The following is a 15,346-nucleotide window of genomic DNA, read 5'->3' on the forward strand; positions in this document are numbered from 1 at the left end:
TTTTACTTCATCAGTCTGATTGAGAATGTACGACGGGGTGTTGCTGCCATCTGGTGGAACAATATTTATGCGACTATCGTTAATTTACATGACATGATTTTTATCATTTAAAAAAACAAAACTTGTTTAACCAATTTTCGAAAACCTAGAATTGGTGTTATAAAGTAAATCTAATATTTCTTACTGTCGTGCACATGACTGACTCTAGTATGGAATGTACTTTACTTAAATTATTGCCACCTGTGCAAATCCAAGGAATTTGACTTAGTTATTTTTGCATGACAATTAAACAGTGCAATGGAATATAACACATTTGAATATGATGAACAAACAATAAGATCTTAATCGTCTATTTAAAGGAAACTCATGTATTTGCAGATTTGGATTTTTTTTTTTTAAATACAAAACATATCTGACAATGTTACGTATTGATTTATAAGCGTGGAAGAAGAACTCATACATCATGCATCCTAATGCAGTCATGCAGAATGGTCTCTTTCTGAATATGTAGTATTTTACTTGATTATAATTATGTATATATGACTTCTCTTTACCTGAATTTGCAGCTTATAAAGGTGGAGCTAATTTGATCTTTATAGTTGGCTTGGTGGCTTGTGAATTACCCTCCTGGGAACCAAAACAGTTATACATTCTTAACCTGTAATAATACATCATAATACATTTGATTAATATTTTGTAGTGCTTATCTGAATCTGAACATTAATTTCAAAAAATGGTGTGGTTGAGTACAAAGTACAATCATTACCTATGAGATGTGTTTTATAGTTTAACGTTGCATAAAATGGAAAATACTCATTGTATTTCAAACTGTTACTAAATCCACAAGGGTAATTTAGATAGATAGTGAGCATATTCCCTAAATTAAATCAAATCAATGTAGGACTTTTACTTATAAGAGTATCTATATACTCTTATTTTCTTACTTTTACTTCAGCCAAATATCTGAATTCTACTTCAACCACTGAAGTACTAATAGAGCAACATGTTTATTGTGAAACTACACGCACATCTCTCTGGGGCTGTGGCTCAGGTTAACCAATCACAGCAAAGTGAGCTCACTTCAAACTGGACCTTCAGGTTGATGAGACTTCCCCTTTCTGACACATGGTGAAGCTGTAAATGATTAATCTATCAGAAATTATGTTTCCTTAGGAGAAGATGGATGAAATATTGCTTATATTTCTTCAAATTGTTAGGAGCCCCTCCAGCGGTCAGTGTCCTGTCTCTTTTCTGTCTCTCAGGATGTTGATCAGCTGAGGCCGGCTTGAAAGTCTCTTCCAGCTAACACGACTGCTGTTTATTTTTAGTTTGTTTCAGACATCCACACATGCTGACATCACTGACTACTTACTGACTTTAAGGTTAGTTTATGTATTCTTTCACTTAATGTGGTTATTTTGTGTGGTCTCTGATTTATGTTGCAGCTAATATGGCTCCACTATTTTAGTTTTGATAATCACAGACTACATTCATTAGGAGAAAGACCTGAATTTACTGGGGAAATCAGACGCTTGAGAGGATTTTTCCAATGTCTCTTATTGTTGTAATGTGTTTTAATTATCATTGTAATTAAACTAATGCAGTTAAATACACAGGCATGCAATACATCCAAATTTCAAGAAGGAAACTGCTAAAAGTCTTTACTCGTTGAACATAATAAACTGGCCACGTTTCCCCTAAATGTTCTCGTAATTCCAAGACTAACTGAGAGCTTTCCTGGGTTTAATCTAAGGGGAAAGTATTATGAAATATGCTTTGTCACTCCCAAACTGCCGAGAGGCCGAGCCGGCTGTGACGCAGAGTTCTTATCTGATATGTAATGAACTTCAGTCACATGTTCAAATCCCTACTCTCCCCCTTTTAAAAGGCTTTTTTTTTTTTTAAGTAAGTACCCTCTTTTACTAAAAATGTGCAAAGTAGCCGTTATTAAGAAATCATAAAGTGACAACAGGACAAAATACATTTCATAACAAACAAATGAGCAAATACTTTATAATACTATTATGCTACAAAAGTGAAAGGGCAGCGTGACGAAGCTATAAACATTTTTAGCCAATCAGCTCCGAACACTCACTGTTGTTCACACATCCCATTGGCTCCAATGATAGTGCTTTATTATGACTGTGGTTTGGGGGAAGACTGCCGCTCTCATGAAGTAAATAATCACTGAATATTCAGTGTCAGATACAAGACAGAAGGAACACCGACTTACTGTAATGTAAGGCAAAAGTTTACTGTTTTTAAATATTACAAATATTTTACAGATACTTTTGAAAACCACAATTTGGATGAAAAGATTTGGATGTTACAGTCACAGAGAGTGGGATCTTGTTGTTGTATCGAATAGTTGTTTTTCTGAAATGTTCCTGCACTGTGGGGTAAATTGAACATTGACTTTCTGACAGTCTGTGGACTTTGGTTTGACCCTTGCAGGAGTACACAGTAACGCCTCTCTGTAGATGTCGTAAAGGAGCCAGCCAGATAATATATAAATACAGAGCTAAAGATGCTTCTTTCTTTTCTACAGGGGGGCACTTTTTATGGATTATAATCTGGCCAATCAAATCCTGCCCGGTAACAAACTACTGAGGATCAAAGGAAGTCTTACATTTTAGACAAACTATGTAAGTATGTTTTATGTTTTTATCATCAATATACAGTTTGATTGTTGGGTAATCAAAAATTCACGAGTCTTTCATTTGAAAAGATGAATGAGATGAGATGTACATGAGGGTTTTCTCCTGGTAATCTGATTGTGTGTTCCTGTGTGTTGGTGCTTACCCTTAAATCCAGCATTAGGAAACATGGTGGGATTTAAACCCTCAGATGTTCCCCCCCCACTGGAGGTGAAGATGGCGAGTGCTGGGGCTGCAGCATGTGTTGCTGACCTTTTCACATTTCCCCTGGACACAGCCAAAGTCAGACTCCAGGTATGTTCAGGGACCAAACCAGTTTGAACTCATCTCCAGCATCACAGAGCATGTTTCCTTCACATTAACTGCAAAGCATCGGATTTCTTATTGAAACTGATCTTAAGTTATTCTCCCTTTTGTCTTATATACTATGTTGGAACACAGCATGATGTTGGCTGCTATTGACTGAGCAGCTTGACTTTTCACTTTGTCCACTTCCTTCCCCCAAAAATCTATTGCACTCATTAACATTCAGTCTGAGTGAAGCTCTACTCTTGTTCTGTGAAGCTGGGGAAAGCCCTGAATACAACCTGAATGTGTGACCCCAGATTCAGGGAGAGATGAAGGGAGTGGAGGGCATCCGCTACAAAGGGGTGTTTGGGACCATCACCACCATGATCCGAACAGAGGGGCCCAGGTCTCTGTACAACGGGCTGGTAGCGGGGCTGCAGAGACAAGTGTGCTTCGCCTCCATCAGAATCGGCCTCTACGACAATGTCAGAGATTTCTACACCGGTGGCAAAGACAGTAAGTGGGAGGATCCTTTAACCAGCACTAACAGAAAGAAGTGCACCAGCTCCTGTATGTACAATATAGACAGGAGTAATAGCAATAGCAGGGGCAATATTGGCATATATTTACAATACCAAGTAAATTAAGCACACAACGTGGGATATAAAGTCAATATTAAGTGCAATAATAGCTTAGCGAGGAAAGTGTAATGTATGAAGATCTGAGGCTATTGACATTGATTTGTGTTTTAATTATTAGGACTCAAATTTTGAGATTTCATCCGTTAAAATATCTCATGTACATATCAAAATATACACAGTAAAGTACCTAACAGCTGTACTTGATTACAATAATGGAATAGATGAACTTCCCTTCCAGACCCCAGTATACTGGTACGAATCCTGGCTGGCTGCACCACAGGCGCCATGGCGGTGTCTTTTGCACAGCCCACTGACGTCGTCAAGGTTCGATTCCAAGCCCAGGTGACCCTGAGCGGTGTGGCTCGTCGGTACAGCGGCACCATGCAGGCCTACAAACACATCTTCCAGAATGAGGGCATACGTGGACTCTGGAAAGGTGCCATTTGGGAAGAGTGCTTCAAAATACTCATTGGGGTTCTTGCCCGGCATGAAAATCAGCCCCAGGAATGACGTATAAATGATAACTGATAAAAACGTTCTCGTTCTCTTCTGGTTTTCTTTAGGCACACTACCTAACATCACAAGAAATGCACTTGTCAACTGCACAGAGCTGGTGACATACGACCTGATCAAGGAGGCCATCCTCAAACACAAACTGCTGACAGGTGAGTGAGGGAGCTCATTCATGTTACACACACATGCACACACACACACACACACACACACACACACACACACACACACACACACACACACACACACACACACACACACACACACACACACACACACACACACACACACACACACACGCACACACAGAGAGACAGCTGATTGGGTTAGAACTCCTCCCACCCCTTCAACTCCAGCACAGCTGATAACAGCACACAGGCTGGTGTTTTTCCCCTCTGTGCTGTAAATAGAGTCGTTAATACATAATGTATCTCAATCGTTTATATTGCCTGATTCCTAAAGTCATATAATCTGCTGACATGAGTTTCTATGCGGCTCGGCTCAGAACAAAGGGCCTCCGGTTACATTCATTTATGCGCTTTCGTTGTTTTGGTCACAATCTTTCTTTCCGCAGACACTCTTCCGTGCCACCTTGTGTCGGCGTTCGGCGCCGGCTTCGTCACCACGGTGATCGCTTCCCCAGTCGATGTGGTGAAAACTAGATACATGAACTCTCCACCTGGCCAGTACAAGAGTGCCATCAACTGTGCCTGGACCATGATGACTAAAGAGGGGCCAACGGCGTTCTACAAAGGGTGAGCTCCTCCCCTCTGACCCCAGCACACACTCATTTGTTCAGGAATGTGTACTTGTCCGTTTTGAGCCGTGCTGCGTTTGAGGATCTATTTTAGCTTTCATTTTCTCCATTTCCTGTAGATTTGTGCCCTCGTTTCTGAGGTTGGGATCGTGGAACATTGTGATGTTTGTCTCATTCGAACAAATCAAGAGAGCCATGATGGTCACGAAGAAGTCGATTGAGGACAGAAAATAAGATTTGACAGTTTGACTGAGAAATTTGAACCACCGCTGAAGAAATATCAATTCACATTTGAGTTTTTGTCTTTTTGTCTTCTGGTGACAAAGAAAATCCTTTGTTGAAGAAGGAATATCGGAGTTGAATGTACCTTGTATTTGTGTTCATGTTGACATTGAAATGCAGTTCTATCTTTATATTTATCATTTTTCATGAGCCCATTTGAAATTGAATGGGAGTGAATGGTGGAACACTCGGTGGTGACAACACACTTTTGGGAAGTTGAATCTGCACTTTAAGATCTGTGAATCTAAATCTGCCAATCACAGTGTATGCAGCTTACAGCAATGCACCGTGACATAATACTGGTGCCCAAAGTAAAATATTAAACAGGTTTATGTGAACTCTAAATACTACTTGTTTTACAGACCGTGCTTGCTTTTTAACTTGTGCCATCACTTTCACCACAAAAAAACAACACATTTCAAAACATTAAAATGTGTATTTATTACATTTGAGTCAAGTGTTAATCATTACATACCTTCCTCAAAAGCAAACAGCAAAATAAAAATGCAGTCTTCAGTCATTTCATAAATTTATGAAAATGGAGGCAAACAACCAGTTTAAGCTGCCACAAACCAAATATTAGACTTACAGATGCCATAAACAGGGACATATTAAAACATGCAAGAATCTAGCCATGGTCACCCACCTGAGCGGAACAACTGTGAGTACAGGTCTTACCGACTTAAATACAAACAAGAGAGCTACAAATATGCTAGTTAATCGCCATTTTTCAATAACCGTCTTTTAACTGCAACCAATTGGCAGCTTGCTCAGAGGAAGTGTTAAATCCTCATGAATCTCTCCTTTATCTCTCCAGTGCTGTGCAGCAGCTCTCATGTCTCCTTCTGAAAAGGTTCATTAAACACCGGAATGGACATTTCTGAGGTACATAGCGTAGATCGGTGCTCTATTATAAAACCCTTTAACCTCACAGTAACATGAGGAATAGAGTTTAAATATTGGACCACAATACCAAATATATGAGGATTCATTTCTTTGAATTTATGAAACAGTGTCAGTCTGATTTTGATGTTTTTAATGTTCATAATCGCATCTCGTCTTTCTCTACCCAATCGAACAAAGTCAGAGTCCGTGGAGAGGTGAGGAAATATTTCTGAATAATGTTAGTTTTTAGAACAGACGGTCAGTGTGAGGGTCACATCCGGGTCCTGTAGATGCGTCTTGACTAGCTCATGGAATTTTTCTCTGTACTGATTGAACTCCATGATGCTTTCTGGTTCTTCTGCCACCCAGAATTTATCAAATTCATATGCCAGATAACCTAGAAAAGAAGAAACCCACATTAAAATTCTGGAAGATGGAATAAATAAATAAGAAAACTGATGTGATTCACTTCACTTACAGTATAGCTGATGAAAGTGTCGGAGCTCAGGCGTGCCCAGCACTGTTTTGTAGAAATGAGGTTTCAAAGCTCCACTCTTCAGGAGACTGTAGGCCATCTCGGTCAAGTTAATCCCAACGATGGCATATGAATACCTGAAATATAAGGAATGCAGAATTAGATTTAAATGCATGCCAAGGGTGACTGAACAAGTACATTATTTATATTGCCAATATTCCACATGCATATATAAATGCATCTTACCCTAGTTTAGGATGGTTTGCATGAGACAACACCTGACGAGCCTCCTCTGTGTAGTTTTCACTGAAAAAACTGGAACAAAAACATTTCAGTATAATCATTGTTTTAACGGTTCTGTACTTTGCTTGTAGTTTCTAGTTTAAACTATAAAAAAGTTCACGTTCACCAGTGTTCTTGTACTTGCCAGCAATAACCAGAACCCATAAAAAGGTGAACTCAACTGATTGACAAATCAAAGTCTGTCTGAAAGGGATTAATGAGTAATACTGCATATGTGAACAAGGTTGTTTAAAGTCTTTTGTGGCTTCAGAAGGAACGCATGAAGTCAGAAAGAGTGAAAATAATGGAGCAATTGGGGCTAAAGACGAAAGGTTTGTACATTTAAAAGATCTGCGTGTATTGAGTCAGAAAGTAGTAAACTCAGCAGACCTTGAAGCTACATAAGCACAAGCATAACACACTCGAATCTCAGACCCAACCGTCGGTGGTTTAGGCATCATGTTTTGACAAGATAAGGTCTTTAATATGAATCTGACAAATGTACAGAAGTGTAATGATAAACTGGTGGGCTGGTCTTAAAAAAAAATCCAACATGCCACTGTTTCTTGTGTTTTATTTAAATATTGAATCGGGTCAAAATGACCCGAAGGCAACACAAGGGTTAAAACGCTGAAGCCATTTTGTTAAATGCATCTTTTGTTGACTCAATTGATGTTTATCCGTCTGGGAAGTATAGACTCGCGTGATCTGACAATTGTCCACTGTTTGTAGCCGATGGACTCCTCACTGTTTAGTCATGGCTATAACTGTCTCTCTTAATACTAATTAGTGGTCTAATAACTCCACAATCAGTTTTTTCCTCTCGCTCACTCTCATAATATATATATATACACACATACATACTCCCACAGCTTTCATTTGTTTGGGAAGTGACGGTTTGTTATGCAATGTAGGCTACTAAGTACTGCGAACAGGAAAACACACACATGCATGGCTCCACAGATAAATCATTAACAGGGATCGGAGGCGCCTCGCTGTATCTGTGCCGGGTTTAATTTTCAGACATAGATCCTACAAGAGTATGGTTCTAAATATGGCGCTGATTATGTGTGTGCAAATCATCATTAAATTCACCATCTGCCTGATGGATTGTGGAGGTCGGGATCGTGGTCCATGCCGTGGTTCATACACTCTGTCATCCTCATTGATTGTGTTTATGTAACTCTGGAATGCTTCCTTCTGGTCACATGACATCTATTGCTTCTGTCCAACCAGGGAGAGGGATCCTCCTCTGTTGCTCTCCTGAAGGTTTCTTCCCTTTTTCCCCCCGTGAAAGTTTTTTTTTATATTTCTTGGGAGTTTTTCCTGATCCGATGTGAGGTCCTGGGACAGGGATGTCGTATGTGCACAGATTGTAAAGCCTTCCGAGGCAAATTTGTAATTTGTGATATTGGGTTATACAAAATAAACTGAATTTAATTTAATTGAAATGTAATCAAAACAATGACGTGAACACGTATTTGGATACACATTTCTACTTTGCATTTCTTAATAAGTGTGTATGTAATAAACGTTGCAACAATCAAAGTATGAATTACTGCTGGCTGTGTGGATTCCCTCATTAGTTAAGGCTCATATCGACACACAGCTGGAAAATACGTTTGGTGTGTTGGGTCAGCTTTCTGTATCGGTGCCGTTTCTCACCGCTTCCAAGAGAAAAAAGGGTATTTCAATCATAAGTAAAATAACAGTTGATAGTGTAGTGATGTGATCTGTAGTTCAGAAGAAGACGGTTAATAAATGTCTCATTGTTGTCTTATTATTCATGGAGGACTCACACAAGATTGATTAAGCCCAGCATTCCCATTCCTCTGAAGTCAGTCTTGGGGTCATCTCCTTGGAATCCAACGTCTCCCCACTGTTTGGTTATCCTCGAGTCCAGTTTGACTGATGGCATCAACAGGTCCCACAGCTGAGGGGGCAAATGATTCTCGGGTTACACATTAGTATTGCCACTGTAGGGGGTTGTAAATGTGGTTTCTGATTCTAAAGCCTAAACTGCATCTATGTCAGCAGTAGTTGTTAGTTTATGGGATTACGCTTATTACAAAGTAAATGTCTGTCAATCAAATCACACAAATCCACCAGGACTGATCCAGACATACGTATACTTTTTACTGAAACGTATGTATTGTGTGGAACAGTGACAAGGCAGATAACACACATGATGAACTGGCTCCAGAAGTGGTAACGCACACACCTTCAACAGCATGGCCTCGTGTTCCTGGTTTTCTGAGTTGAAGACTTCCTTTCTTAAATCTTCCACAGATATATACAGGCTGCTGTTTCCTGTTATTTGTAACAGGCAGATGTGCAGGCTTTCCTTGAAGCTAAAAGGTAGAGATAAAAAACAAACAATGAATATGTTGATTCAATAATGTAACTTACAATGCTTTTTATGAAAATAAAAGAAATGCTGTTGAAAAGCAAACTTTAAAATAGCAGATAAATATCCTTACAGTGGATCTTTCTGGGGTTTGACATTCTTCTCCTTCATAATTTGGGCCACACATTGCTCTAAATTATCCTTGTTTGTTTCCAAAGCTCCTCTTAAAACCTAGAATCACAGGAGAGGAGAAGGTAGTCACAGAAAATTATCGATACAACGAGCTACTAAACAGAAAAATCCTGCAGTATTATGCTGTCAAATAAAAACCTTTCAAAGAAAGATGACAAAGACCTTTTGTTTCTACGCTGAATGGACTGTTGTTCGGGAAATGCTTGCCTAGCTATAAAAGGACAAGAAGAGTCAATTCATCTAAACTGGGCGAGTATAGGAAAGATAAGGACTGATTAAGCTTTCAGGATATGTGTGTATTGGAGTTCACACATTCAATAGCCTCATAGATAATGAACACCTCAGTAGTTCAGAAGGGGGCGTTTCCTTTGCTCTACTCTGTGGGACCACATAGTTTAAACATCAATAATCAGCAGTGAGATTACTGTCCAGATCTACAAAAACAGATCACATGCTTCACCACCATCCAATCCTGGTGTCTTAATAGTGGCTCCCAACACACACGGCTTGTCTAGTAGCCCTAATATAACATTCTGGATTTATGACCCTATTAAAATGGTTACGGGTGTCAGGTCCACCCTATAAAGACTGCTTGTCATCTCACCGTCCTGACCCGAACAGAACGGGAACATGAACAACTCTTTTTGGTGTTTTTTAAGAACTCACGTCTTTTCATTTTGATAAAGATATTTTATATACTTTTATGAGCCATTCCTGTCCTACAATATGTTACTGCATATCATCAATTCAGAAAATTCTTAAATTCCCAGTGCCTAAACTGAACTAAAAAGACAAATTATTTGGAACAACTTTCAAATTAATTAAAGCAAATCCTAAACTTTAAAAGGCTGAAAGTAGAAACCATTTTTACTCTCAAATGATCACAATTATTGACAGTTTGCAAATAATGGGTATATGTCATGTTGCTGTTGTTCAGCAACTTTGTGCTAAAGTGATCACGTGTTTGGCGTTTTCAGAATTCAGATACAACACAGTTGAACTTGAACATACAATAATAGCAACAGTCATATTGAAAGCTATTCGTAGACCACAAATACTCAAGCTGAGACTGGACTTTGTCCCGAAGCAATCCTTGGTATCAGAAACAAAACCATATCAATAACCCATTACTTCAGAAACAGTTTCTTACCTTGTTCTTTGATAACCGCAGAGAATATTCTACAGCAGGACACAAGAGGCAGATTAATATATTTGAAAAAATGTATACGAGGAACAGGAGAAGGAAACTAGATTTGGAATTATTTAATTCACCGGCTTTCGTTGTCCTTGCTGCCCCAGGCTTGTATCCTGAACATATTCTCTGCAGCTCACATGTTCCCGTTGCCTGTCGGATGAACCACTTCAGCCAGTACCTCAGGATGGACGTGTAGATGTACGTCCAGATATACCCCAGCATCTTCTACAACATGGGCAGAGAAAAGACATCGGCCATGTGAATTCAAGCAGACAAATTCAACTCAGCTTGCCATCAGCTATGAACAGTCCTGTGCCTCGGGTAATTGGTACCCCTTTCATTTTTATTATAGAATGATATACATGTGAATCACGGATCAGCAAAGCGCTCTGCAGTATAGATTACAAAGTCAGCATGTGATCGAAGCCAATGAACGGTCAAATACTCGTGCAAGGTGACCATTCTAAAAGCCTACTGACATGGGTGGAGGAAGACATACTTTGCAAAAGTAATACCACAATGGTGTAAACATTCTCAAATAAAACTTAAAAAAAGATAATCACATTTTTAAATTTAAGTAGGATTTATTGACATGTTGAAGCTGGAGCTGGATGCAACTAATACTTATTTACATTATCTGATTAATTTGCTGATTTATATATTTGTAATAATTGATTACTCATTTCGTCAAAAGAACATCGTAAAACAAAATCACAAAACAACAAATTATTAAATTGAATTTACTAATATTTTTAAAAACAACAATTCACATTTGAGAAGCTGGAATTCTTTTAAATTTGTATAATAATACAATTATATGATATACAATTAATCAATTTACCATAATAACTATATTTGACTTTTGCCTTATAGCAAATAATCACATTTAACCAGCTGTTCGTACAAACAAAAGCTAACTTTCCACGATTTAGTTCAGTAAAATAGAAGCAGAAGTGCAAAGTAGCATAACAAGTATATACAATAGTAAAGTACACGTGGATCCGGAGAGTAAATGTACTTCGACTCTCACCATAACGTCATGATCGTGACGGAAACACGAGCGTCTGCCAGCAGAGACACAATAGATGAGTGGGTCAGCTTATCGTACGCCACTTATTAACATACACACATAAAACCAACAATAAGACGGGTTATTTACTGTGAAAAGGGAGCAGCTAATAAGACGGGGGTGGTTATAGTGATAAAGCAGCAGCTACTTAGACGGGCTCGTTACGGTGATAAAGGAGCAGCTGACGGGAGGAAACAATCGCCTGTGGTCGCTAGCACGAGCTGATGCTAACTTCAGACTTCGGGTTTTTAGGTTGAGATTAATAGATTTGAAAAAGATGCTTTAGAAAACGGTCTGCCAACGCATTACCACACTGATAGCTGGTGGCCTCTGGTTTAAATAAACCAGCTGAGCTAACTAGCTAAACTAGGTTAGGTTGTCAACACGTACAGACAGTGAGCGGAGACACCGCTGCAGACAACAGGTTGTCATCGTAACTGTTTGCTAACAGGAGCTAACTATGTTAACCTACATGTGTGGTCGTATTTAATATTATTTACGAGGAGCAAGTCGCTGAGCTTACGCTTACCTTTCTGTCGTAGAAACAAATATATAATTATATCCAATCGTGTCCTCGCTTTACCATTACAAGCGACTTTCCGTGTGGTGAATTAAGGTTAGCAACGCTTCTCTTGACAACAGTGTGGCTACGGTGCGTTCAAGTTCCGACGGACACGCAGCCGTTCTTGTGTAAAAACACGCACCAAATTCATGTAAAATGTTTCAGATTACATGCATACTCTCATTCAACCATTAAGTTTACTTTCTTGTCACATTTTTTTTAAAGAGCAGACACAAATAGCAGGCATACTGTCATAAACTTGGTTTGAATTGACTGTTTATGTCAATTGACATGACGTCTTTGAACACAGCACAGGCCAGCTTTTAGTGACAGTCTCTGTTTTCGACACCGTGACAGCGTCATCTACCGTTCAACCCGTAGTCCTGTCTGCACAGCATGTATGATTCACAGCTACATAGGAAAGCAGACATCTCGTCCAAATACTGTGTATTTTAAGCATTAACTGGATAGTAGACTCACACTTAATCAACTGTAGCCTACCTGTTTATCTGTAATGCACACACATTACAGATAAACAGAACATGACTGTCCCTTTTTTCTTCTTCAGATAAGTTTGATTTAAACTAATAGAACATAATTCAGCCAATAGTTATCCTTTCTCAATTTTACCACAAGATGATGCCAGATCCACACTATGAATGTGCTAGATTGCATTGAACGTCTATTTTTTTTAATGGACCAATAATTTGGCTTGAAGTCTCCATTTCTCTATACAGATATAATTGACTCAAAGTGTTATACTTTCTGTGTCACTGTCATAATACATAAACAAACTGTTTACAATGCAATAAACCACTGTTTTTATTAAATATGTCTGGCATATCAGCTATGCATGCAGCCTATTTTGAGCTGCTCACCAATGGTGCACTCGACTGTAATTCAGTTGTGGTCTACCTTGTCAACTAATCAGTCCCTCTGGGCTTTTAAGGGCTAGAGGTCTCCAATTACTGCATTCCAAGAGGAGCTCCTATCTCAGACTCTGGCTATGCATGAAAACTGAATCCCCAAAGTAACTATTATATTATATTAAGAGCCTTGCCTGGGCCAAGCAAGTAACCTGCCTTGATATTAAATCAGTTCTAACAGCACCGACAGACATGACACAACACCATTTATATTGCACAGGTTTGGTGAAATGTGAAGTTAAATGAAGACTTTGAATGTTGTGCTGTTGTCTCACTTGTCCACATAAAGGGGGAGTGCCCTGCAGGTAGCCAGGACCAAACCAACATGTCCTCCAAATGAATGACAGTGCCTAAAACCCACACAAGCTGTCCCTGATCCTGGGTCCCTGTCAGCAGGATGCCATTGTGTAAGATCCTTCCAAATTGCATTTTGCATCTTAATGTGCAGTGTTTTCTGACATTAGGCTACTATAGTTCATGGGCCCTGTAGGCTCCAAATGCAGATAATGGAGAAGAAAGGAGCAGTACGCAATCCCTAAATAGAGATAGAGAAGCTTACTAAAATATACAACAGGGTCAAAACCAGTTGACGTTCAGTTTAGTCGGCATGTCCTCCGTGTCTCTGGAGGAAGCTGTCCAAAGTTTCACAAATGGCCTTAATATTGTGAACAAAACAGTCAATTAAAATAAAAAATGACTTCTGGTCAGCATATAGATAAACTAATCGTGCTGTTGATTTCTCTTTTCAGGAACGTTTTGTCCAAACGCACTGACTGGTAGCCTTTACAGGGAACCAATTATGTTCATATATGGGAATGGTTTCAAACCACCGAGGTGTCTCTAATTGCCTCTCCTGACATGATCGTATGGTGTGCTATAACAGTTTAGGCATGCCACTGTCCAATTTGAAAAATGTCTCTGCAGCGGTGAAATGCATTCAATATTTACAATATCTCTTGATGACTCATAGTTCTAATGGGAAGTATTTATTTAAACGTCTCATTATCTTATCATATGTGTTGCAAACCTTAACATGTTTTTATAGCAACTATTCGGTCGTTCACAAAGGGAAAGTTATATGGATCAGATATTCACATAAAAGTCAGCTGAACTGAAATAGCTGCATCTAGAGCAAGGCTCATCTTTTATTAATGTCCCGATTGTATAAGTTATATATTCACCTAACAGACCTCTAGAAAAAAAACTCAGAGTAAAATTTATTTATTTGGCAGATGTTTGGAGATTGTGTCTTATCTACTCAGAAACATAATTTGACATTCCCCTCATACAGCACACACACTAAGGTCTTCTAAATCCAAACATGAATACAAAGAGATGCAGCAAAATAAATGACATGTGCTCTTGATGGCTGCATCTGCTGCTATAGGATCTCGTAGTAATCAATTGTAAATGCATGTGCGGTTCCTAGATGCCTGCGGCTGATGCTGCACTGCCTCCATCCTCCCCCTCTCCCCCCTCTCATCCATTCATCTGGTTTACTCTCTTGCACCATGTTGCCTGTGCTGGACCAGTTCAATCTGGGATGGCACACACACATAGCTACCACGAGAGGTCCATTTTGTGAAAGGTCCACTTTTTCTAAGCATGAAGCAAGGAAATCCTAATAAAGAGCTCAGAGACGGGATCCGTCGGTCGGACCGCGGTGACTCATTGCGCACGGCCAGTCAGTCAGGGGGCTTGAATGTTGCGATTCGCAGTTTTGGATCGATACCTTTAAAGAGCCATTGTGGAAGGCGTGGCTTGCTGTCACCGACATAGAGTTGGTTTTACATATTCATTTCTAGGGTTTTAGCCTCTTCTCACTGACACGGACGCGCAAGCGGCACCCCGAGGAACGCGGGACATAGCCTATAGCGCCTCTCAAGGTAAGTGCACCCTCCTCTTCCTCTTTAGACTGTGGCTTCCTTTGTGCCAGATGTTTATATTTGTCCGCAAGGTCATATCAAATCAGCAAACACCAGTGGCCTCTGTGATGCTGGGGTGGGACAGGGCTGCTGGTGTATAGGCTACGTGAGATCTTAATTGGCCCGAATAGGTCGTGTGCATCACTTTGATGCATGCAACGCTGTGCATGAACTCACATTCTGCACACAGTCTGTCATTTCTAAACTGTTGCAGGCAAATGACAGCAGGGCGTTTTATTGTTGACTATCTAATTCCCAGGCAGGATATGCTTTACATAAATATTTGCACTTTGACAACAGACACGCAGATGGGTGAGAGAGCAGAGAAAAGAACGAGTTGCCTGCCTGTC

General features: G+C 39.6%; 2 protein-coding genes across 3 annotated transcripts; one reads left to right on the plus strand and one right to left on the minus strand.

Moving 5' to 3' along the window:
- The first annotated feature begins 1,284 nt into the window (after positions 1-1,284).
- On the plus strand, positions 1,285-5,488 carry ucp1 (uncoupling protein 1). Of its 2 annotated transcripts, none has more exons than XM_056409705.1 (8): positions 1,285-1,382; positions 2,549-2,645; positions 2,815-2,951; positions 3,263-3,461; positions 3,825-4,022; positions 4,150-4,251; positions 4,674-4,854; positions 4,976-5,488. In XM_056409705.1, the coding sequence occupies exons 3-8, from the start codon at positions 2,826-2,828 to the stop codon at positions 5,088-5,090; spliced, it is 921 nt and encodes a 306-aa protein (XP_056265680.1). In that variant the 5' UTR covers positions 1,285-1,382; positions 2,549-2,645; positions 2,815-2,825; the 3' UTR covers positions 5,091-5,488. The 2 variants fall into 2 exon arrangements, with proteins under 2 accessions (XP_056265680.1, XP_056265679.1); XM_056409704.1 differs by lacking the exon at positions 1,285-1,382 and adding an exon at positions 2,138-2,239.
- Positions 5,489-5,560: 72 nt separating this feature from the next.
- Positions 5,561-12,199, minus strand: elmod2 (ELMO/CED-12 domain containing 2). The gene is made up of 9 exons (XM_056409706.1): positions 12,113-12,199; positions 10,592-10,739; positions 10,470-10,498; positions 9,261-9,358; positions 9,002-9,131; positions 8,580-8,713; positions 6,745-6,813; positions 6,502-6,635; positions 5,561-6,420 (listed from the first exon to the last, which is right to left on the minus strand). Exons 2-9 carry the CDS (start codon positions 10,734-10,736, stop codon positions 6,263-6,265), a joined length of 897 nt encoding a protein of 298 aa, XP_056265681.1. The 5' UTR covers positions 10,737-10,739; positions 12,113-12,199; the 3' UTR covers positions 5,561-6,262.
- Between the last annotated feature and the right edge of the window lie 3,147 nt (positions 12,200-15,346).

The sequence above is a fragment of the Pseudoliparis swirei genome, chromosome 24 (assembly GCF_029220125.1).
Source record: "Pseudoliparis swirei isolate HS2019 ecotype Mariana Trench chromosome 24, NWPU_hadal_v1, whole genome shotgun sequence".
Classification (NCBI taxonomy): Eukaryota; Metazoa; Chordata; class Actinopteri; order Perciformes; family Liparidae; genus Pseudoliparis; species Pseudoliparis swirei.